This window comes from Colias philodice, chromosome 14 (assembly GCF_061535455.1).
Source record: "Colias philodice isolate Cphi_HAF_F1 chromosome 14, ilColPhil1 Martin Lab GWU primary, whole genome shotgun sequence".
Lineage (NCBI taxonomy): Eukaryota > Metazoa > Arthropoda > Insecta > Lepidoptera > Pieridae > Colias > Colias philodice.
Window position 1 is genome coordinate 1799645 of NC_143099.1, and position 24883 is coordinate 1824527.

Here is a 24883-nt window from a genome sequence, read left to right on the forward strand (position 1 = left end):
TAGGTACAAGTCAACATTTTATATCAAAACAGTCATCAACATTTTTGGGGGTTTTCTGAGCTACTAAATAAAACAACCTCATAGAATGTAATATATGAATTTATTCAATTGGAAAGGCACTTTGCCACCAAAGGCACCCTTCAGCTGAAATTGTACTAATGAAACAACATTGTAAATAATTCTTTTAGCGTCCACTACATTCACGAATTTATCAAAACCACTATTATTTACATTATAATTAAATTGTTCAGATTCAAATTTATAACAATCGCAAAGGATATCCATATTGAAGTATAAAAAATATACGAGTTATTTATTATGGGTACGACGAATACAAATACAAATTCAAATAGTTTGAAATGATCATACTTTTTTGCGTTTGGTATCGTTGAGTATGTTGCGTAGAGCATTAATTATAGTTTTATTATTATTTATTATAGATAATTATATTTCGTTGTCTGTGATGACGAATTCGGCGGCGGACCCGTAGTCCAGTATTCTGTTTTTGACGTCCTTCAGCTTGGCAATATAGTGCTTGTGTATTTTGGTGTTAGTGCGTGTGTAGCGGAGGGCTGTTATCATCTTATCAGCAGTGTAATGCAGCCACAGAATGTTTGTGAACGGGTCGTAGTTCTTCCAATCGTTACTGGAATAAAAATAAACAATAGTTAAAAAAAACTAAAAAACACGCTTTATCAAATTAGTGTATTCGGTCCTCAATAAATCTACAAAGTTTAAACGAAATCTGGCCGTTTAAAGTGGGTCAAAATCGCGCCCAAAGAAGTCGGTTACAAACAAACATACAGGTGAAGCTAATATAAAGCGTGTAAAAAAAAAAGATTAATAAGTACATTTATTCTGTAGACACACTTTTTACACTGTCTTTTGAGAAAATGTTTTTGATGCTTTGTATATTTTATATGGTAATTAATTTTATAGTCTTATATATAAAATTCTCGTGTCACAATGTTAGTCTGCATACTCCTCCGAAACGGGTGGACCGATTCTCATGAAATTTTCTGTGCATATCGGGTAAGTCTGAGAATCGGCCAACATCTATTTTTCATATGTACCACGGGCGAAGCCGGGGCGGACCGCTAGTATTATATAAAATTCTCGTGTCACAATGTTAGTCTGCATACTCCTCCGAAACGGGTGGACCGATTCTCATGAAATTTTCTGTGCATATCGGGTAAGTCTGAGAATCGGCCAACATCTATTTTTCATATGTACCACGGGCGAAGCCGGGGCGGACCGCTAGTAGTATAGCGCACGGGATAGCGAGAAGTCGATAATAACGAACCAAGTTAACCTAGCTAAATCTGGATATTTTCCTACCTAACCTAACCTCATATTTTTATAGCGATGTTAACCTAACCTATGGTATTTTGGGGGTGATTTTCTGGATTTCACAGCGAGCCGCACAGTAGTCGATAAAACGAACCTAACATACTCTAGCCTAGATAAACCCGGATATTTTCCTACCTAACCTAGCCAAATGACTTTTTTGGGGTTTTTTGACATTTTTTTGTATTATTTTTTGCATTTTTTGTCATTTTTTTTGCATTTTTTGTACATTTTTTTGCATTTTCCCTACGCAACTCACCCGAGCCTCTCCCGCATGAGTCGGTACACCTCAAACTGATAGTCGCCGAGCGCGTCGAACAGCGCCTCGTCGTCCGCGAGCTCGCAGTACAGCGGCGCGGCGGTACTGCGCATGCGCGCACGGGACAAGGAATAGTCAATGATCGTGGCGCGCACGCCGCAAGAGAGCACGCGGTGTGCACGGCCGCGGAGCACGAACGTCACGTACTGGAAATAGGAAAATTTTGGTTTTATAATTATCATCAAAAAAAATAAGAGCGTATGTGCCGAGCACACGTGTCAGAAGTGAAACTTCTTTGGCAAGATTTAAAGATACCAAAATCTTAGTAAACATTCCATGACGCGACCTTGAAATTTTACTCTCAATGCGCCTAAAAAAGTTTCACTTCAATAGTAAATTAGTGCACATCAAGCTTGTATAGCTGGGCAGATATTGTCGCTTATTTATTGCTGGTTATTATCAGGAGGATCTTGTGAAAGAAGATAACGGCTATACATTCGACAGTTCGCTCGAAGACAACATGTCTCGGTTTAGTAAGTAAAAAATATAATATACATATAGGTATTACAATTTACAACATAGATCCTTCAACAAAGCAATATAAAAGACGATCCTCCTAGTCCTAGAGAATGACGAGTAACCAGCGCGCTCACTCAATCTCCTTAATCTCTAATTTTACAGTTCATGTTAAAATGAGAATTTCAGAGAAAATTGCAAGACTTTAAACTTTAAAGTATTTGAAGACTAAACCATGTCCCACTTGGAAATGTAAAAATATATAACATCATAATAATCGAACTCGCATACCTTCTGATCGGTGGGCGCAATGAGCACGTTGCCCCAGTGCAGGTCGCGGTGCTCAAACTCCAGACCCTCCTCCGCTACGGCCAACGCGAACGCAATCTGTTGTAAAAAATAACGAAATAATATGATTCCTTTTACGATTGAAAATAAAAAGAAATGGTTTGCACCCATTGTATGGTAAATCAGACATAATAAATATTAAATACAGTTGCTTAACATCTATTGAAAATAAAATAAATGGACCAGGACACATAAAATAGTAAATCTTTTTATGTGTCCTGTGTATATTATTTAACAATAACAAAACATACATGCGCCTGAAAAAAAAATCATATACACCAACATTACCAGATAACATATACCACAAGTCTGTGTCTATTCTATTCCTTCAAATAACATGGTTTTTCCAAACAGAAAACATTTGTACTTGAAAATGCATATGAAAACTACCAAAATAAATACAAAATTCACTAATTGCATATTTCAAAGAAAAAAACACATTATCAAAGCCAAAAATAAAATCAGTGTCTATGACACGTCCATTGAACTTGTTTTTATTTATCAAACTGACTCACACATTGTTTTGTTTACACGCCAAACAAATTTGTTTGTTAAGGTCGATACACTTAGGCGAGACGTGTTAAATACATTATAATCAAACAAGAAATATCTATCGAGATAAGTCGAAAAAACACAAACAAAAACAAATTTTACAAAAAAAAAAACACATGCAAGTTAAAAAATAAAAATAAAAAACAGCGCATGTACTAGTCCGTTTCTAAAGTGAAACTTCTTTGGCAAGATTCAAAGATACTAAAATCGACTTACTCTATGACGTGTCGGTAATTCGGTATTGCCATGACGCGACCTTGAAATTTTACTCTCAACGCGACTAAAGAAGTTTCGCTTCGATAAAAAAAAACAAAAAATCACACCACACTCTTGTAACATCAATAAGAAGCGGCGACACGTTTGAAGGATAAGTGAAAATCTAGTCAAGATGCAAAATAAATACTTGAACTAGAAATTCACTCACCATCCACCAGTGTCATTTTACGGGGCATGCGGGTAAAGTGCTGAAAAAAAAAACACAACAAACAAAAAAAAACCTAGGTTAAAAAAATTAAAACAAAACATCTTAAAATATTGCTTGAATTTTGAAGTGTAAACGGCAGACTTTAGAAATAATCATCTTTCTTCACAAAAATAATTAATTAAGTATAGGTAAATCAGAATCTCACTTTAAATGAATTAATGCATGCTTTACATTGATTTTTTTTACAAATGTATTATTCCAACCAACAAAATACGTCACAAAATCATGTTTGGTGACGAAAATATCATCAAACAAGTTCTCACTTCAAAAATTAGCATAAACATTCAACATCAATATTACAACTAGCAATATAAAATCACAGTTAAACAATTTACAATAAACAACGTCACGCTGACGTAGTTTGTGGGTAAATTATGCGCAATATTGCTCATAGAATAATGCAATAATATTATAGTCGTCAAATCATCGAGAGATGGTTTTACCACACCAATGTTTACAGGGAAATACGTCAGTAACTTGTATTTATTGTTTATGGCAAATTTAGTTTGTACACAGTCTATAGATAAATAGGCAAATCAATGTTTGACGTTCGAACCGCCTAGAAGTTACTATACACTCGTGTTTTGCGTCAATTGTAAGATATGTAGATCATCAATAATGGGCCTTCTTCACAATGGGCAGCGTTGGGCGAGTAGAGGCACGATAGTGTAGAGGGCCCATAAGATTCATCTAAAAATAATCGCCTGAGGTCATAAACGATTTATATTACTCCTATGTGAAAAAGTTTTTCTGACTGTACGTTTGCTAGATTTAAATGCAATTTCCAAATACATAAGACTTCTGACATTATGAATACCATATAAAGAGATCATTTATGCAAATGTCATCAAAGTTATTGATTGATGATTCATATAAATATCAATATTGTTTGATGACCGTTTCAGACACGACCAAATTCATGGAAAATGGATTGCACAATAGTTATTTTGTATAATTTCTCATGCAATCATTCTACGAATTCAGTTTCTAATCCATCAGGCCCCGGAATCACAGTCACAATAGAAAATCTATTGTGTCGTGGCCCGATCGGGGCGCTCGGTGGTCAATGGGCTAATCAGCACTGACCGTCTCAACCTACATAGTCAGCATGCCATTTTCCTTAAATTTACCCGTATTTAATTTTAGTTTGGGAATACGCTAAATAATAAATACACACAATACTAAAAACAAAAAAAAACATGCGTTCAAACTAAGTCCATTGAATCAGAAACAAACATTCTTGATTCCGTAACGGTTTAAGTAATATTTATCACTTTAAATAAGGGTGGCCATTCTCATCATTTAGGTAAATATGTATTACAAATTTCTACTAGATAAAAATACGATGATGGCTAGGCTACAAAATAAGTAATAACAGCTAAAACATCAAACATAAAAACCATAATTATACCAGCCAGTACCAACTCCTCCGATGTTGAAAGTATTTTTCATCCATGTCCAGGTCCAGATTGGGTTGGTTGAAAGTAGGTTGAAAGTAAAAAATAACAAAAAATCCTAAAAAAATCACAAAAAATCCGCCACAAACCTGCTTATAAAGCGCGTACGCTTGTTCCGCGTTGTTAAACTGGTATCCCTCTAGATCTTGTCCCGCGTTAGCTAACTCTAACACTAGATAGTGTTGGTTTGGGGGCAATGCAGCAGGGCTATCGTTCTCCGAGCCGGTGCACTCGTCGTACAGCTCCCACAGGTCGAGCAGGCGGGCTGGGTACGGGCCGTATACTAGACGCGCGGCTAGAACCTGCGGAACAATAGTTTATAGATATTTCATTTTCATTGACATACTATAAATAAAAAATGTGTGCGTGTACTAGTGTACACACGTAAGAAGTGAAACTTCTTTATGACCTTATTTTTCAAAAAATAATTTACAATATGCAACTTTACAGAAATACGTCGATTCACGCGTGGCCCTACCAAATAAGAAAAAGATGGCGCGTAACGGAAAAATGTCACGCGTAACGAGAAAATGTTACACTAAATTTTTTTCTAACCCCGATAAAGAAGTTTCACTTCAATAATCAATCACGCTTAAAATTTGTCCAGGGATAAACTGTGCCTAAGCATCTCTTAGGCAGAGTTTTTAATGAGATTTAACATTATTACGACATTTTTTGTTATGTATTCATTAGACAGTTGTTGATATACGACAAATTATCATTTAGAAGCAACCATAATAAAATTTTACCGAACTAAATGCCAATGTTTGGAGATAAAATTAACATTCCTTACTTATAAATTAAGGGGATTACTATGGTCAAAACCGGAAAACACCTTATACATATTGAATTTTGTTGAGGAAACTGTTGGTACGATTGTCTTTAAAAAAATATATGTGATACTCAAGGATATAATTAACAAAGTGTATTGTTTACTTTTCAGTTTAGAACGGCCTAAACATAAAAAAATACATACAAATCAACCCCTTTTTGAACATAAAACGCATTTTGTTAGGAAAACGGCTACATATTTATACATGAAATTTATACCAAAAAATATGTTATGATATTTGTAACAATTTGTATTGATTGTTTTTTCGATTTTCATTATTATGGTTAAATTATCAAGAAAAAACTCGAATTTATAATAAAACCCACATAAAACCTCACCTCTATTGCATATTTTCGACGAAATTTGACGGTGTCAGTTCAACTCGGACGGGGGACTGTACGTGCGGTTTTTTTTGCAAAATAACGCTAAAATTCACCGAATTGAATGTTTTGTTAAATTAAACCAGATTGTAATAGGTATTTACATGAGCAGTTCATGAAATGAAAGTTAAAAATAGGTATGTAAAGATATAAAAATCTGTTTGTAAATTAGTTTTGTTTTTGAAAGGCGTCATTGAATAATATCCAGTGTTGATAATTTTTGACAGTAAAATATTATCAGAAAACACATACCTATAAAACAGTAACCAGACTTTCCCTGTGCCTTGAATATTTTTTAGAAAAGATTAATTGCTGTTCTATCGTATATTTTAAGGGTCCAAAACAATCCAAAGCCGGGAGATACTCACACAAAATTTTGGGTCATTTGTAACCGGATGGCGGTTCTACTGCAGTGGTCTTAGTACGCAATGACAAAAAGAAAAATCATAGTCAGAACAGTGGTACCGGTAGACTAGTCGCGTGGGCGTTAGTCGAACTCGTCGGATAAATTACGGAAGGCAAACGATTTGTAACACAAAAATTTTAGGATTTACCGATAGCCCATAAAAAAGAAGTAGGCGTAGTGTCATGCCATACTTTTCCGGTGTAATTTACAGCCCACAATACCGACGTGAATGCGTTGATTAAAAAAAAAAATCAACCATTTGTACCAGGCTAATTTTTGCAAAGGTAATCATCATCCAGTAGCCATGTACGAAAATCGCCATGCAATACTTTTCAGACAGTTCCAAATGGTCGCCATACCGCCGAAAATCAGCAATTTTTTTTTATCTATACTAATATAATAAAGCTGAAGAGTTTGTTTGTTTGTTTGTTTGTTTGTTTGTTTGTTTGTTTGAACGCGCTAATCTCGGGAACTACTGGTCCGATTTGAAAAAATCTTTCGGTGTTAGATAGCTCATTTATCGAGGAAGGCTACAGGCTATATACCATCACGCTGCGACCAACAGGAGAGGAACCACGGGGGTGAAACCGCGCGGAGCGGCTAGTATTGTATAAAATCATTTAATTTTATATTATTGTATAAAATCGTAGGAAAGTCAAAACTGACATAAACGTATAGCAACATTTTTAGCCGACGCCATTATAGGACGAAATTCTCAATTCAACTGAATTTTTTGTTGGTTCCGTTACCTCCGCACTTTTAACTGGGTGAACCGATGATTTCTTCTACACTAATATTATAAAGAGGTAAACTTTGTTTGTTTGTTTGTTTGATTGTAATGAATAGGCTCATAAACTACTGGACCGATTTTAAAAATTCCGTTCACCATTCAAAAGCTACATTATCCACGAGTAATATAGGATAGGTTTTATCCCGGAAATTCCACGGGAACGGGAACTATGCGAGTTTTTCTTTGAAACCGCGGGCGGAGCCGCCGGCGGAAAGCTAGTGATTCATAAAAATATAAATTATATAACAATTATTCCTTTTCAGTGACTCTCCGAGGAAAAAAGAAATAGATTCGTGTTACAAATTTTAAAATCATACATAGAACATTTCCATCGACAAGGTTTTCTGGTATTTATAATCTACCTCCTGACAACTTAACCTCCCCTCCAGTTGGTTAGCTGTTGTCAGTCGATCGCTTACATTTTTTGAAGAGACGATCAGCGAGCCAATTGATCTTAAACAGCCGACCAGTGCGGTCTATAAGTGCCAAAGCCATGCCTTGTGATTTATGTAAGATTTAAGAAAACTATCAAGTGAATGTACCAAGTGAAGGAATAATAAAATATGAATTGTGACGAAGGCGTTTTTATTCTACAACCCAACATTCGGGATAATAATAATCAAATAAAGCGTCATTATAAATATATTTTTAAGAAAAACGAAGGTTTTTTCAATATTATTTTTTTGTTAAATTTTTACTTCACGAAAGCGAAAACTCTTCTGAAGACGTCAACTCTCTGGAAAATCTGTTTAATCGGAGGATTTTAATAAGATACTAGATAATATGTCGCAGTCATTTTGATTGTAGACTAGAGCGATTATTGAATGACCACATTTAATTGAATGACTAAAGAACAACTCGTCATCCAACAATATGCCGAACGTTCTATCCGCTCTGTTCAAAGGGCTATAAATTCGCTAACTAGTTGGACGTCGTGAGTGATGCTTGTTAAATCAACGTTCGGCCTAGTAATCCAAACAAATATCAGATTTAATCAGATGTCGGCGATGTCTTATAGACACAAATAATGGAAACAATGCTAAAAAACATAAATTTAAAGTTACAACATCATAAAAAATAGATTTGATCGGAGCCCTCGTGCGCGAGTCTAACTCGTACTGGGTCGGTTTTATTTCCTTCTCGAATACCTTTAATCTTCAACTGTACTATAATTTTCCTGTTGCCATGACATGGTGGTACTGATCTACACACGTCACATGCATTTTTTCCAAAGCCACAACAAAATAAATTATCCAAGTTTGCACCCTTATAAAACCAATTCCAAGTTGCCCAATTTCTTCCTTGCCCGCGCCAACATAATATGTAAGACTGTTTAACTATAGCGTTGAACATTGTAATAGACCATAGATACCGACACAACTAACACTGTATTCTTTGAACGGAAGGTATGACCCACATCAGTCATAGTCATAGGCTCTGGTAACTTCAGTCGCAGGAATATCACTCATTTTGTAATGTGTTCAAAGATAAACAGTAGAAAAAAATAAACTCAGTTTAAAACACGTTATAATATTTTTGATTTTAAGCTGCTATATAGTCGATAAATAGGCACCAAACTCTTAAAGGGGTACAATATTTTAATGTTTAAAAATCGAAACACATTTTATTTCTCGTCATCATTTCAAAGACGAAGATTTAAAAAATTAACCCCGAACTAACTACAAAATACATAACAAGTCGAAAAAAACGTGATTTCTTGTCCGTTCCCCTATTTTTTTCGGTGTGTGTAGGTTGCATGCATATATTCCTACTAGGTATGAAGAGATATACAGAGAACGCTAAATACATTTGCCTGGTCACCATTACCATTCGATACACCATGACATGGTAGAGGCCGTTCTATAGAATTACGTCAAATCCATCTTTTATATCTCTGTAGGTGAGATGTTCTCCACCCTAGCCATCATCAGGTCTCCAGAATATAGTAGAGTCCGTGTTGAATAAAATTAATTTCTAAATCGGTGTTTTCTTAACTGTTCCCCACTCTAGAACTTATAATTACTTGCTTAGTCATCTTAAGGCCTCCAGAATGGGTCATGTAGTAGAGACTTTGCTTATAACGGTTAATGTTGAAAGATGAGTCTTCCTACATTACATTTACAACATACATAGTACACAATATTTACTATTCATAAATGTAATATGTTACTGCCTCTCAGAGAAAACATAAATTAGGTAGAAACCACTAACACATTACGATACAATACGATACAGTATACAATTCCATAATCTTTGGTCACTTTTACTTCAACAACGATGTATATTTATAGAGGGCGGTTAAAAAAACAAATTCAAATGTAGTGACAGAATCATTAAGGTCGTTGAACCGTGTAATTGCCTTAAGCGTATTCTTTTAGAGATACACGCGCTAATTTTCTTTGTTTGTGTAAATTGTATCTATGCAATGTGCAATAAAGTGTATTTTATTTATTTATTTAAATCCTTATATTTAGTTATTATGCACATACATTGGTAACTGCTCTATACTACACGCATCACATGTTTACCGCAGCGCAGTGTAAACGTTTCCCCTAACACAATAAGAAGTTGTTACACGTGCAATCTATTTAACACGTGATAGCTTACGTCTAGTACAGAAAAGCCTATATTAACTCCTTGTACTATAAATTTGCATGTTACATAAATGTTCATACATGAAGTATTGTAACATTTTGATACCATGTTACAAGCCAATAAGAGAAAACTAATATAATATTTGATTCATATTCTTTTCAGACTTCATCAATCAATTAATTTTATTCACTTTTGGAACTAGAAAAAACTAATCGGCCATTAATGATTTTGTAATGTCCTGAATCAATGAATATATTACACACATTAGTTTCTCACGTTAGGAGAACGATGTGTTTGTAATAAAAGATAATATTATGTGTACTTATACGTTTTTATTGTCTATGAAGTTTTAATTAGGCGAACCAAAGAAATGCCGGAATTTGCATGTGTGCCAAAATCAATGAAAATAATTAAACTACCAAATAAATAACACTTTCAATGCCATCATTAACAGTCACCCTCACATAATCATGTATGTAAATACCTTATTAACTAATTACTAAACGTTACAAAATTAAAAAAAAATACACTAATACGCGCCAAATCACCACGATTGACACAGATTCATTACGTCACCAGAACAAACCATGGAACACAGCTGTTAAGAATCCTGAATCACCACTGAGTCACGGATTATATAACTGCGTGTGGTGGGAAATTCGATCGCGCTAATGTGTCATTAAAGTTTCATGTTATAGGGTTACCAATTTTAACAGTAAGAATTATTTTAAAACAAATATAATGCAAGTTCTGAGAAAGATAAAGGTTAAAAATAATTTGAATGCATACATATTTGTATTGTAGTAGGCATTTTGATACTGAAAGCAGCTTATTGAACATGTACTTATTTTTGTTGAACAACTGTAAAAAGTATAATATTATAGTGAAAAACAGTATAATACGTTAACGCTATAGCTGGGAACCCTATTAAAAAAACGCCTTGGAACGTTGTGAGGTCGAATATTATAGACACAGCTTGTATTTAGAAAATGATTGGTCCACTTGTCGATAAATTCAGGAATTGGGTCAAATGTTTTAATGTTAAATGTTATCTTTGCTAATTACTGAAGACAGGGTCATCTAATAATTTACGAGATGGACATGCATTAATTTATTGAAAGCCATTTAATTGTGTGTGTTATCGTATATTCATAACGTCGCATAAAAACTTAGTGAGAAGAATTTTAGTTCAACGAATTTGTAGTTTTTTGCTCATCGATTTTTCAACACTCAATATCTAAACGAATTCCTTTTCATTATGTTCTCACGTATTCATTATAAATCACGGCCTTCGAAACCGCGTAATATCCCAGTAACATAATTCAAGAGCAATATCTATCTATCTACAACCTGAAGGCCACCTCTATCATCTATTCTACAGCAACAAGAAATCAATGTCAAAAATGCCTTTTCTAACTCCAATCAACTACGCAAATCATAACAAACAAACGCAAATACGTTATCACTTATCAACACAACAGAGTACACATTACAGTGCAGTATACATAGAATGCTCGCTAATCAGTCTGGCCCATTTCCCTTATCATTGTTCAAGGCATACAAGACGTTATTGTGAATGAATTCATTGAGATGTTATCGATTTCTATAATAGTTCTTATATAGACTCGATTGTTTTTTGCGGCTATTTATATCAATACTTAATATCTTATAGAGGTAAAGTTTGTGAATTTGTGACGATGTAGGGGTAATCTCCGGATCCACTGAACCGATTTTAAAAATATTTTCCCCATAGAAAGTCACGTTGTCTATGAGTGTCATAAGGTTTATTTTATTTTGTTTTTATCCCGGGGCAAACAGGGCGAAGCGGGACCGGCTAGTTATTAAATATCCCTACTAAACAATGATGTTTATAATAGAAAAGAAAACATTGAAAACACATTATTAACTATTAATAAAAAGGCATATATTTTTCTAACAAAAGGATGTGCATCGCTTAATTGCTTTGAAACAAATACTTTATGCATTTAAAATTCCCACACCACCGGTAAATATACAGTTATCATTTTCCCAATGCTAAATAAAATTTTATATACTCACAATAAAATATAAAAATATAGTAGATAAATTCATACGTGATTTATTGTCGAGGTCATGACTCACAGTTTAAAGTACTGTTATCAAGATTGATTCTGTTTATTGTAATTGCGATTTTAATGCTAAATACTTTGGACATTAATGCTTTCTTAGCAAAAAATGTGACTTTTATATGAACAGTTACTCATATTTTATATTTAGATTTCGTAGTAAAATTTATGTTCATAATTTATTACAAAAGAACACGTTTTAAAGTATTCAGATAGTAGTATCGGGATATAATCACGTGTGCATATAATTATCTCCATATACACTATCTATCGGCCGACGTATTGGAAAAATATGCACGATAAATTAATATTAATATGAGCTTGCATGAAGTAACGGTAGGAATAGTGTTCGAGAACATTTTATAGACATCAATATATCTATATTATTTTAGACATGGATTTTCTAGCTGACACCACGAACATTACTCTGCTGGGATAATCTATCAGGCCTTAGGGGTATATAAAAATTGTTAACGACATGAGATTCACTTTTTTTTCAAGCCAATTTTTTAAGAGTTGGTTACAAAGAGTGGGATTGTGGGAGATTTTATTATTATTACGGAAAACATATTTTAAAGATTTGCATTCTTAATTTGTTTTAAATATAATTTGAGTTTTGAGTTTATGCATCACGGATATAATCTCGACATTGTTTAATTTAACGCTTTAGTACACATTACTTCTCTATTTTATAATTGTTTGCGAATACAATTTACATAGACATAACATATTAAATGCAATTTTTGATCAAATTTACATATTAGCTGACTAAAAATACATGAACTTACTAAGAATTGAATTAGAATTATTAAGCAATTGTATTTTCCTACAAAAGAACTAAATTAATATGTACTTGTAATCTTCAAATATTTACGGAATCAGAAATTTTCATATAATTATAAGGAACTAAAACATACCCTGATTAATATTTGTACATACTACATACATTACCTAACCTACCCTATACATATTATTGCATAAATTATATTGTCAATACTTTTACCTCTATTACGGATATGGATTGCTCCTTATATAGATGAATTATCTAAAGTGCCTAGACTTGGCATATTAATCTTAATCTATTATCATCTATAGCTGATATAGATAACACTAAAAGTAGTTGCATCTAATTTAAAATTGTTTTATCATATGATTACTATATTAAAAGATTGTATCCTGTCTGTCTCTTTGTTAGACTGGGTCAATTTCTTGGATAATTGATAAAACTTTAATGTGTCTTTAATTTGAAAATAAGACGTTAAAAGCAAACATATACTTTTCCCTGAGAATTTTTCGCAAAACCTAATTTGACCGCTTATAAACTCATATATGAACAAAGCCACATGTATTTAGTTAGTATTTATATAATTTACATGACCTGAATACAGTGACTAATCCATTGTTATAATAATTGATAAAGCCGTGATGTAATATTGCAAATTAAACATTATCATTTACTGTTAGTAATTATTTCCTGGTAGGTATTCAATTAGTCGTATTTAAATACAATAACATTTGCGCTGATTATAATCTAACTGCGATAGTATTGTTGGCGGATCTTTATTTATATTAGCGATTAGTTTGTAAATGCAAAATCGATGGGTAAGTATGAAATTTGCTTTAGTTTTTCTCGATAGTGTTTTAAAGATCTGTGGGAACCCAAAACAAAACAAATACAGTCGAATTCTGCCAAGCCAGAGGTGGGTGGGTTCGATTCCCACCCGGGGCAAATATTTGTGTGATGAACATAGATGTTTGCTCTGTGTCTGGGTGTTAATTATATATATAAGTATTTATTTAAAATTATATATGTATGTTTATCAGCTATCTGGTTTCCACTTTCCATAACACAAGCAAAAAGCTTAGTATGGGATCAGATCCTGCCGTCTGTGAAAATTGTCCCGAAATATTTATTTATTTAATTAAGTACCTGCTTCTTTTTTTTTATACAGTTTGTTATTAAACTTGAATTGGTCTAAATTTGATAGTTGTTTACTTAGGCTTTATTTACTTTTAATAGAAAACAAATTACTTTCCAGAGGAAAGTTTAAGATGGTGAAAACATTTTTTTCAATTGATAACCTTGTTTTAGATCAGGGTTAAAAGTATAAACTATGAGTGACGTTAGATAACAAATTAATATAATTAAAATTAGGTATATAGATATTAACAACTTTGAAACTTTCCATATGAAGTACCGCTCTGCTTTAAAATAACCTATTCAATAAACAATGGCATATACTGAAGATTATTGCACAATATATAATGAATTCTCACGAACAATACCGAGAGCAAAGCATACGAAACAATTTATATCCATAGTATATTATTTATTCTGAGAATAAATTTATTAATACAGTCAATAAATCGTTTTCTACAATCACCTGATTAATCTAAATAAATACAAAACACATACCTTATTGAAGACATCAGTTGCATTCTCTACAGAATGTAAATCCAAAGTTTCAACGTTCTTCCCTTCATTTAAGTGACACTCTATATCTGGTATCGGAGCGCCAAGAGCGCTCAATTCCCTAAAACGAGAAAAATTGTAGTTTAGAAAAGAAATTATGTATGTAAACAAAATATTCCTACACAGGTATTAACATAAAAAAAAAAACAATTACAAATTAAAGCAATCTGCCCATGTTCATTATAATTCCCCACATCAAACATTACTTCAAATGTGCGGTATTTGTCGCACACTTGCTACAGACTGATTCAAGTACAAAATCATATTTGTTCCTATACACACATAATATGTACAAACAAAACATTTTACTACACTAGCCAAGTTGGTACAAAAAAAATTGGTTGTCTGTAAGTCGGTTTACTGACGATAGTTGAACGTGACAACATCCGATTGTGCTTCTTTGTCGCTCGTTCCGCGCTCTCGCTTGCACTTCAAGCCTTACATGGAACGCCTCAGAGCGAGGTAACGCCGCATGAGTCATGTTTTTTCGTGCGTGCAGCCGACTTTATCGAATTATAAGACGTTGTCACGTCAAAACCCCACATCGCACATACTCACATAGAAAAGTACCTATATAACTTCACGAATCAGTCATTGAATTACACAAAACACCCCACATCGCACATACTCACATAGCAATCACAATCTCGGACACAATCTGGCCATAGTCCTTCTGTTTCTCCCCGTTGACCACAGTGTCCCCGTCCACTGGTATCACCTTGAGCACGCGCGCTCGCCCGTCGCCCGCGCGCCACAGGAACACCTCGCCGTACACGCCCTCGCCGATCTTGCGGCAGTTCTTTAGAGCTCTGCAAGGGAAACAAACATTACAATATAATACTATGCCAATGTATAAGTTCAATTAGTCCATTGTGATGCTGCAAGTTAAGAAAGTTATTTAGCAGTGCTTGTTATTTAAGCTATTAAGAGCTTTGCAAGGAAAGTGACATCTTTTCTCCTGTCTACGGCTCTGAAAGCGCGGTACCTAGTTTAGGACTACTAACACGACTCGACAAAAAAATTTTCGTTCTTTGTCCTAAAGTTTATACTATTATTTTCCAGTTAGTTATGCACAAAAACGAAAAGAAAATACCTTTTTTCGGTATAAAGTTTGCTTTTGTGATAGTTATAATAATAATACTAATTTTTCAATTTTTTCATAAATTTTAATTTTTTAAAAAGACCGCGCGGTGAGAGTGGGATATTAACGTTTACACTGTGCCGCTAGATGGCACCCGAGTGGTAAACAACCATCAGGTATTATTTACAAGCCCAGAATAACTTAAAATGTCGTCACGGAAGTGCAAATACGATGCTGATGCATTTTGTTTTATATGTGGTCAATTTATTAAAGTTCGAGACGTGAAATATGAACTAAAGACATCTCACGTTCTCTGTGAAGCCTATGAAGCATATTTTGACTGTCCTGTACGGAATCAAGATAAGCCATGGGCTCCACATGTTGCTTGTAGATATTGTAAAAGGTGTTTGGAAGGAAAGGCAAATTCCAATTACAAATTTTAAGGCCATGGGCTGTAGGATGTCATTAAAAGTACATATGCTGCATGCTCATTTGGATAAATTTAAAAACAATATGGGAGCCTATTCCGAAGAGCAAAGAGAACGTTTCCATCAGGACATCATGAATTTTTAACAACGCTATCAAGGCCAATACAATGAAAACATGATGGGCGACTATATTTGGGGTTTATAGAGAGAAAATAGCTATGAACATAAAAGAAAAAGTAAAAGTGTGCACTTTTAAGTTATTTTCCACTTCTCTGTACGCTAATTTGATAGTAAAACTTAATAAAAATAATAAACATTTTTATTTCAATAGTTTTATTTTCAATAAAAAATTAAAATCCGAGATTTTTAAAAATTTCCTTCAATCAGTCTTCTAAGCACAAAAGCAAAGTTTTTCATGCCATATATTTTTTTTCCGTCTAATTACGACCTAAACTACGAAATTTAATGCTTTGCAATCAAAGTCAAATTTCATGGTGACCCGTTGTAATTGAGGATATTAAACAACTGGCTATACAATTTTGTATATCTTTAGAATATGTTTACCCAAATTATTATGTTTTATACATTAAATTATTTATTTATTAAAACAATGGCTGTAGTCATGTCAGGCGAGTAAATGTTAGAAAAGTGATACTCTCTGACTGTTCCTCTTACAATTGATAGCAAACAGCTCTGTAAGCCTTGGATTCTAAGGTCCCGTTGTTTAAACACTCAGGCATTAGTCACAATTATGGCCACAAGCAAAGCAATGTGAAAACATATAACATTAAATGAAGATGAGGTACATGGTTATTCTAAAAATGATATTTAGTTGAATAACAAATAAATGCATGCATCTGTATACAATATACATATAGCCAATAATTTACATAAGAAAAAGTTATTACACATGTGAATTTATTTTTGTATGTTACAGATATCTCATGGGTATTCATTAAATTATGAAAGCTAAGTGAACACAAATTACTTTCATTTTTAACCCATTGACCACCGAGCGTCCGGATCGGGCCGAGACACAATAGATTCTCTATTGTGTCTGTGATTCGAGGACTGACGGATTAACATGGATTTCAACACAATTTTAACCTAGTTTTAATGATTCCACAAGAAAAGATATATTCAAAAAATGCACCATACAAACATTACCTAATTGTGTCTATTTATAATGTCACTTTGTAATTAACTAGTAATTAGTTCCATTAAAAATTAAAGTAAGTAGGTTTGATGAGCAGAGGTTATGAAAAAAATCTATAACCTATACATGAAAAATTAAAAAAATATAACATAGAATGTAGGTAGGCAACAATAAAAAATAGTTCAAGCACATGGCATTTATTACCAAACAATAGTTTCGATTGCCTCCATTTTGTTATTTACATGACCTACAAAACGTTTGTTTGTATGAACATGTGTTGTGCGTTAATTGGACGCAATTTATAGCAAATAGCACGATGAATGTACTCACGTATCTGGATAGCATTCATCAAACAATAGCGCATCTGTCTGGTTGCAGCGTCGTAGGACGTAATCACGCGCTGCAGTACTCGGACGGCTTGTCGTTTCATGAAAATTGTCTACAACAGTGACTTCGTCCTCCGAGTCACCGAGCGAAAGCTTTGATAAGTCGACAACCGTATCATCACAATCCTCGGACAAATATCCTGAAAACACGAGACATTTCGAGATCGCGTCGTGACACATACAAGGAAGTGAATGACAACTTTCCCCGTGACTAATAATTACGTAGAAAACAACACAAAGATGCCCCAATTGTATATTTCTACAAACTCACCTGAGTATTGCAGGGAAAGATGCATGCACTTGGCTTTGGACACTTTTTGTTGAACAAAGGCGTAGAACCAAGCTATTATCCCGTTAGGGATAATGAATGGCAGTCAAATAGTCCACAGTCAAAATAGGTAACTTAGCACAAAGTATTTTGTCCTTGTATTATATAATAATACAATCGCAAATATTCACTAACAATGTAGTACGTTCTTTTAAAACAATAAAAATAAAAATTTAACAACACAAGAAGCTTGCGTCTGCTTCCGCGATTTTTAACTAATTGTTACGTTAACGTATGAAATACGTAAACGTGACAGTGTTAGCAACCTGAAGTGAGCTGATTATCGTACCAGGGGCGTAAAATTATCGTACATTAGGCGTTTTTGGTTCGAAATTATCGTACTTTTTAAAATAAAGTCAATTATAAATAAATAAATCATATAAATTGTAATATTGATAAGTATGCAAGTTCTCTATAGTTAATCTTTGTTTAACTACCGCTGTCAAATCAACGGGACACTGAAACTCAAACGATAGAATTCTAAGCATAGATTCTAAGTGCCTTATTATTCATTATGCTCTTTGGTTTTACTCGTGGTACAGACTACAGACCTGAACCGATTCCATTTCCACTTTATGTTCAATAAACGCGCCAAGTTTAAAATTCAATCTAACAAAATTTCACTGTTCCCATGAAAGTTCGATAAGAAACACGTCAAAATTTCATATTTGTATGGGTGAAATAATATAAATTCTCGAATTTTGCCTGATAGAAATTATCGTAAAATCAGCGTACGATAATAACATGCTATCGTACATCGTACGTAGGCACCAAATTATCGTGTTTGTACGATAATTATCGTACGGTTGGGAACGCTGAAACGTGACGAGAAGATTGAGGAGATGAGCTCACGTTAGTGTTGCCACAACCCTTATTGATATTTCCTCAAATTGGCAACGAATTTGCAATTTGATAATTTGTAAAACAAAGTTTTCATTCAAATCTTTACATCGTACCAATTTCAATTATTCAATTTTAAGTTCAAGTCAGATAATCATAGGAAGTTACACTTATTACGGAATCACAAAAAGAACTTATTCGGTACATACTAACTACTTTTACATTATTAAGTATTCGATAATATTATATTTAATTTACAAAAATATACAATTCATTCGAAAAGATTATTCTTTACATTTTATTTTTACATTTCGTATAAAATTAATACTTCTGAGATTTATATAATTTTCCCCATTTTTATGTAAACAGAATAAGATGGCAATATTAGGCATCCGGTTTCACTACAGATTTATTAGAGAAATTATGAGCTGTACAGTGTTACTAGCTATAAAATACAATTAATACTAGATGTATTATCTTTAAAATTAAATAACCGAAATTATTTGTATTGGAAAATATTTACCTTTCGAATCGTCAAAGGCAGCCGAAGAACAAATGCTGGATCTTGATTCATTAGAATCCTAGAAGATGGAATATAATTTACAATAATTTTTATTTGATTCGTAAATTTAACAACAAAATAATTAAAAACAACTTACTAATTTAATTGTTGACCTGATGGGCTTTGAAACAAAAGTACTTCTGCGACTTTTAATTGATTCATTGTGAAGTGAAGCTGTAAAATAAACAATAATAAATATTTTCTGTATACAAATCAATAAATTTCATTAAATTTCGTGTATTATAAATAATTCTAGACCTGACATTACACTGCAACTTTTGCTGTTGATGTGAAATTGATGTTTCTTTCATTACTTTTTAAATTCAAAGACTGCATGCAGTTTATATATCTTTGAAAATGTATTTTATAAATATCTTACCATTTAAATCTTGCAACTCAATTGTGGCTATTACACTTTGCCTATATTTCCTTCCCTTATTCTCCAATGGTTCAATATCAAGCATTGAATAATCTGTACCGTCTACCATTGTCGTCATTCTTCTATAAATACTTAAGGACCTTTGCCATTTTTTCCCTGGCTGCAGCACTATAGGATGTTTTATTTCACTCGTATTAAGGGATGTATTGCTAGTCAGTCTTACACTTTGTCTTGTCGTTATTGAAGGTCTACAACTAGTGTCTGGTCTGTTACTCTTCCTTACAGTAATAGATGATCTTGGTGACTGTGGGATTTTAGTTCTTCTTGATACTGTATTACTTGCACCAGGTTCATCATCATTGGAACTCAATGTTTCAGTAATTGTATTGTCCTTTTCACTTATTGTACTAATTACATTACCGGTGTCCTGCTCCTTTTTATCTGCTATTGTAGCCTCATTATCTACACCTAAATTATTAATACTGCTTATAGAATTATCTAGAGTAAAGAAAAATGAATCATTAGTCATTTCATTTCTTCGTCTTGTTGTTACGAAATTCACAGTGACATCTTTTGTATCGTCTGAATCTGTAGATGTTTCTGAATCTCTATTTTCAGATACTGTACAGTTTTCTGATGAAGAGTCTATATCTTCATTAATTTCAGATGATTTGTTAGATGTATCTGAAGCAAAGCTGGCATAATTATCAGTAGAAATGCTGTCATTAAAATCTGATTCTGCATCAGATTTTTGGTTTTTATTTAAGTACTTCTCTAGAATAGATTGGTTCAGTCTTTGAATCTTAACAATTGGTTCTTTGTTTGTTACAGTATTATTCTCTATTGACTCATTTTCACTACATGTATCATATAAAGATCCAGATTCCGCTTTTTGTGTATTATCTAAATCACTGTTGGATGTACTGGTTTCCATTTCATTCTCAATATTTTGTTTATCATTTGAGAAGCCCAAGAAAGGTTCACTAGGTAATTCATCATCAGTAAAAGTCATAGAACAGTTCATAGTAAGTTGATCATTTATGTCCTTGTATTTATTTAACACTTCCATTTCAGCAGTCTTATTCACATTTGAGAAACCAAGAAATTTGTCATTTTCTGAGATTTGTTTGTTATTTTGCTCAATATTTTCATAAACATCACTAAATCTGTTTTCTATTATGTTTGTTAAATTGTGATTTGAATTAATAGTGATAGGTGAATATTTGTAAATAGATTTCCCTCTATATTTTTCATGGAATGGTGTGCTACAAAATGGTGATGTGCCCACTTCTGAGCTTCTTATTTGGCTAATTTTTCTATTGGGTGTGAATGATAAGAGTTTGTCCCTTTCAAAGTCAGGGTTATTAAACAATGATAGATTTTCATCAATGTTTTCAATAGAGTCATTGCAACTTTTTGAGCTATTCAACTCTTTCTCTATGTGTAGTTTATATGATTTAATATCAGACTGATCGAAGTCAATATTTTCTTTGCTTGAATCTAAAAATAAATTGTAAATTCAATTAATCATGAGATATCAGGTCTTGATATAAGAATAAATAAATGTATTACTTACCTGAAGTATCAGAGCTGGAATAATTCACTTTCCTAATGTTTTTTTGTTTTCTTTTTCTACAATATTTCTTGTTTTTCCTTTAAATTAAAAATAATGATAACATTAAACACACACTAAAAATAACATAAATTTTCCAACACAACAAATCCAACGAAAAACAATTTAACCTTACAAAAATTATAATTTATGTTTTAATATTTTAACATGAATGTGCCTTTTCAATTTTTAGATCTTTTAATTTATAAAGTAAGTACAAAGTTTACGGAAAGACTACAAAACAAACTTTATAAATTAATATTTTCTATTTATAACTTACTTTTGTTTGTTGTCATTCAGATCATATTTAAATATTGGTGAATTTTTCGGTGGGGATGAACGAAGTAGCTGATCGAACAAATCTTCGGGTTTATTTACTCGTAAAGATTTATCTGGAGTCAAGTATGTGGACCTAGACGTAGACTCTCTAATAATCTCTGGTTCTTTAAGTCGTTTCACATATTTTTTCTTGCGTACTCTATTTGATGCTGCAAATTGATTAGATACTCCTAAACAAGAAAGTTCGCGTTTAGCCTGTTTAATGTTTTCTATATAAAACGCATCGAAAACAGAGCTTTTCGCATCAACAATTTGCTTCACATCTCTAGGATCCAGCCCAGTTTCCTTTTTAGATTTATAAGTTCGCCTCATTTTCGTTTTTTGCGCTCAAACAGTCTTAGTCCAGCTTTTTAAAATATTTACAAATGTTTTCAAGATTCATCTTTTTCAAATTCAAAAATACGTTTGACTTTGACACTTACGAAATAGTGTATCTACAGACGCTCCGATTTGGTTGGTGCCAACCATATTGGAACCGACATGGCAACCATTCCAACATTGCTACAGATTGTCCGACGGTTGGCCTTCCAACTGTCAGTTGACCATAGAGTAATATGTCAGTTGACCATAGTACGAAGAGAATGGGCTAAATTCTACTATAGAAATAGAGAAAATTACAGTCATATGCGGCTCTTATAACTTATTTTTTAAGGATTTTAATGTAGCCGCACTGTCAATTTTTTTAATACTTCTAACATAATAAAATACGCTTGATTTCTGGCATCTCTATTTGCGTAATCTTTGTTACTTAAGTCCCACAAACAGGGAAAGTCTTTATATAGTTCCAGTAATTTTATTAATATGTCACGTTCGGTGACCGTAACTCCCTCGGCGTTCATGTTGACGTCCTACACCGGCGGCGTTGCAAATGTGAATGAGCCAATTACCTATATTACTCTATGGAATGAGCCGATTTGGTCGGAACAAAGCTTCCAAACGTTCCAATTTGGTTGGATCGGATAGGAAGTTGGTTTGGTCGGTATTGCTGGCGCATCCGACCACGTCAAACCAATATTAATAATAATTATGTCGGACCGACCGCTCTCTACACTTTCCGATTTGGTCGTGGTCGGATGGTTGGCACCAACCAAATCGGAGCGTCTGTAGATGCTATTATGTTTGACGAGCAATGACCAGCGTCCAGCAATGACATGAGTTTCTATGTCATATGAGGACGACAGACATTTCAATTTTATTACCACCATCAAAAATATTTAATTCTCAAGTAAATTAAAAAAGTTTGTGTGCCGAGCACACGTGTCAGAAGTGAAACTTCTTTGGCATGATTCAAAGATACCAAAATCATCGCCTTACTGCGCCTTACACAAATGAAGAAGAAAGCTCAACAGTGAAACAGACACGCACTTTAAAACATGCTGGTTCTAAACTTTGTGTGTTGTTAATATTATTACTATTATCCAATATGTTTATATTTTAGAGGAAATATAATAAAACACAATTATTTTAATGAATTTAAAATATTAACAACCAATTTAACATATTTTAACTTCTTTTATATACAATAATACTAAAATAACTATCTTATTATTATGCACAATAATCTCAATTACGATTTACGACATAAGTAATGCACAATAATCTCAGGATAATACTCGATTAATTTGCGCTTACAAATCGACATTTTTTATTTATAATTTACACCATCTTTACACTTAGATATAAGTTCTAGCTTTTGTTCCCGGTTTAAACTTTCGCTGGCATACGGATAAAAAATCGAAACCATTCTAAGTTTTCAAATTTGCCTGAAGTCACAAAATAAATTTTCTTATAATCGGTTCAGCGATTTAGGAGTTCAGTCACAAAAAAACCCACAGTAATATAATTGGTACCTACGAGAAAGCTTCACTTTCTGCTGCTGTCTGTGGTTCACAATGGTATAGGTACGGATATTTTAAACTAACTTTGTCCCGCGGTTTCACGCGCATTGCTCTGCTCCTGTATATATATCCTATAGCCTTCCTCGATAGATGGTCTATCTTAACACCGAAAGAATTTTTCAAATTGGACCGGTAGTTCTTGAGATTAGCGCGTTCAAACTAACAAACTCTTCAGCTTTATAATATTAACTAGATATAATATTAATATTATATGTATAGATAATAAACTATAGCTTAGCTGTTAGCACTATCAACGCAACGGATTTAAATGCGAATATTTTTAATTTTTAATACCTAGACTGATTCAAGAGGAAGGTTTATATGGTGGGATCGTTAGTAATATAAATAAAATTACTTTTAATTTGTACGCTTAAGATTCTATATTTATTGAAATACAATTCCTGTAGTAAGTAATTTACAAATGACACATAACAGAACGCAATCCAATAAAAAAATAATAATTTTATAACTACAAGACAAAGATCATGAACCTTTGGCAAAATTTCTTTCACACATTGTGATTTAATTTCCACATATTATTAGGACCATTTAAGTAATATACACCGCCAATTACATTATAAGCAATTATATTATATGACGAATATATTTTTGGCGCTAAGAAGCATATATAATGTTTATGTAGGTATAGTTTTAAATCAAATATTTTTCAAAATCAGAGTAGCTAGAGTAGCATTTAACTTTGAGTAGATTTTTTTCACATTGAAGGTAGAGTTGAAAGTTCTAAAGGCGCCTATTGAACGAGGCATTCATATTATCATTTTCATATTAGAAATAATATTTTGTACATTTATTTCTAGTTAAGTGATTTAAATCGCTTGACTTTTATGATATTTAGCAATAAGAACCTCAATGAAGGAAATGCATATTTTGCATTAGGTATGCTAAGCGTCTTTAGGCAGTGGTCCACTCGATTTACTCCAGAAAGACACTGAATCGTTTACAATTTCCTACATTTAGTTATGAACATCTACGAAAATTGACAATAGAAATTGCAATACAATTTGATAGCACATTGTAACACTGTAGATACATTTAATTTAAATTTCAAACAATCATTCTATTGATATATCAGAGGGTGCTTGTGGTGCTTGCCGACTTGCAAAATACGGCACGGAATACTATGATGAAATACAAAATACCGGTATTTTGACAAAATACCTGACATATGAACACCTTAATATACAAGCATTACTTTTTGTTATAACTTTAACCCAATTTTCACACTTGACCCTGGAATATCTAGTAGGTAATCAAAAATTTATGTGTATAGATGTTGGCCAGAACCTATTTATTATTTTAACAAAATTGA

General features: G+C 33.0%; 1 protein-coding gene and 1 long non-coding RNA gene across 2 annotated transcripts; both read right to left on the reverse strand.

Annotated features, from left to right (window-relative positions):
- Positions 1-81: 81 nt before the first annotated feature.
- On the reverse strand, positions 82-22019 carry Haspin (haspin). Its single transcript, XM_089703341.1, has 12 exons — positions 21597-22019; positions 21281-21357; positions 19705-21204; positions 19423-19499; positions 19287-19344; positions 17540-17735; positions 15177-15353; positions 14488-14605; positions 5053-5265; positions 2414-2509; positions 1607-1812; positions 82-646 (listed from the first exon to the last, which is right to left on the reverse strand). The coding sequence occupies exons 1-12, from the start codon at positions 21965-21967 to the stop codon at positions 445-447; spliced, it is 3291 nt and encodes a 1096-aa protein (XP_089559467.1). The 5' UTR covers positions 21968-22019; the 3' UTR covers positions 82-444.
- Positions 22020-23908: 1889 nt separating this feature from the next.
- LOC149482659 (uncharacterized) lies at positions 23909-24872 on the reverse strand. The gene is made up of 2 exons (XR_016316591.1): positions 24733-24872; positions 23909-24669 (listed from the first exon to the last, which is right to left on the reverse strand). It is a non-coding gene; the product is annotated as an uncharacterized LOC149482659 (long non-coding RNA).
- Positions 24873-24883: the final 11 nt, after the last annotated feature.

Excerpts from the sequence above, each read along its gene's own strand:
- Haspin (XM_089703341.1), bottom strand. The coding sequence starts at position 21,967 with ATGAGGCGAACTTATAAATCTAAAAAGGAAACTGGGCTGGATCCTAGA. Across the intron at positions 21,205-21,280 it reads TTCCAGCTCTGATACTTCAG|ATTCAAGCAAAGAAAATATT; the intron begins GTAAGTAATACA and ends ATTTATTTTTAG. Across the intron at positions 15,354-17,539 it reads GATGAATGCTATCCAGATAC|AGCTCTAAAGAACTGCCGCA; the intron begins GTGAGTACATTC and ends TTTCCCTTGCAG.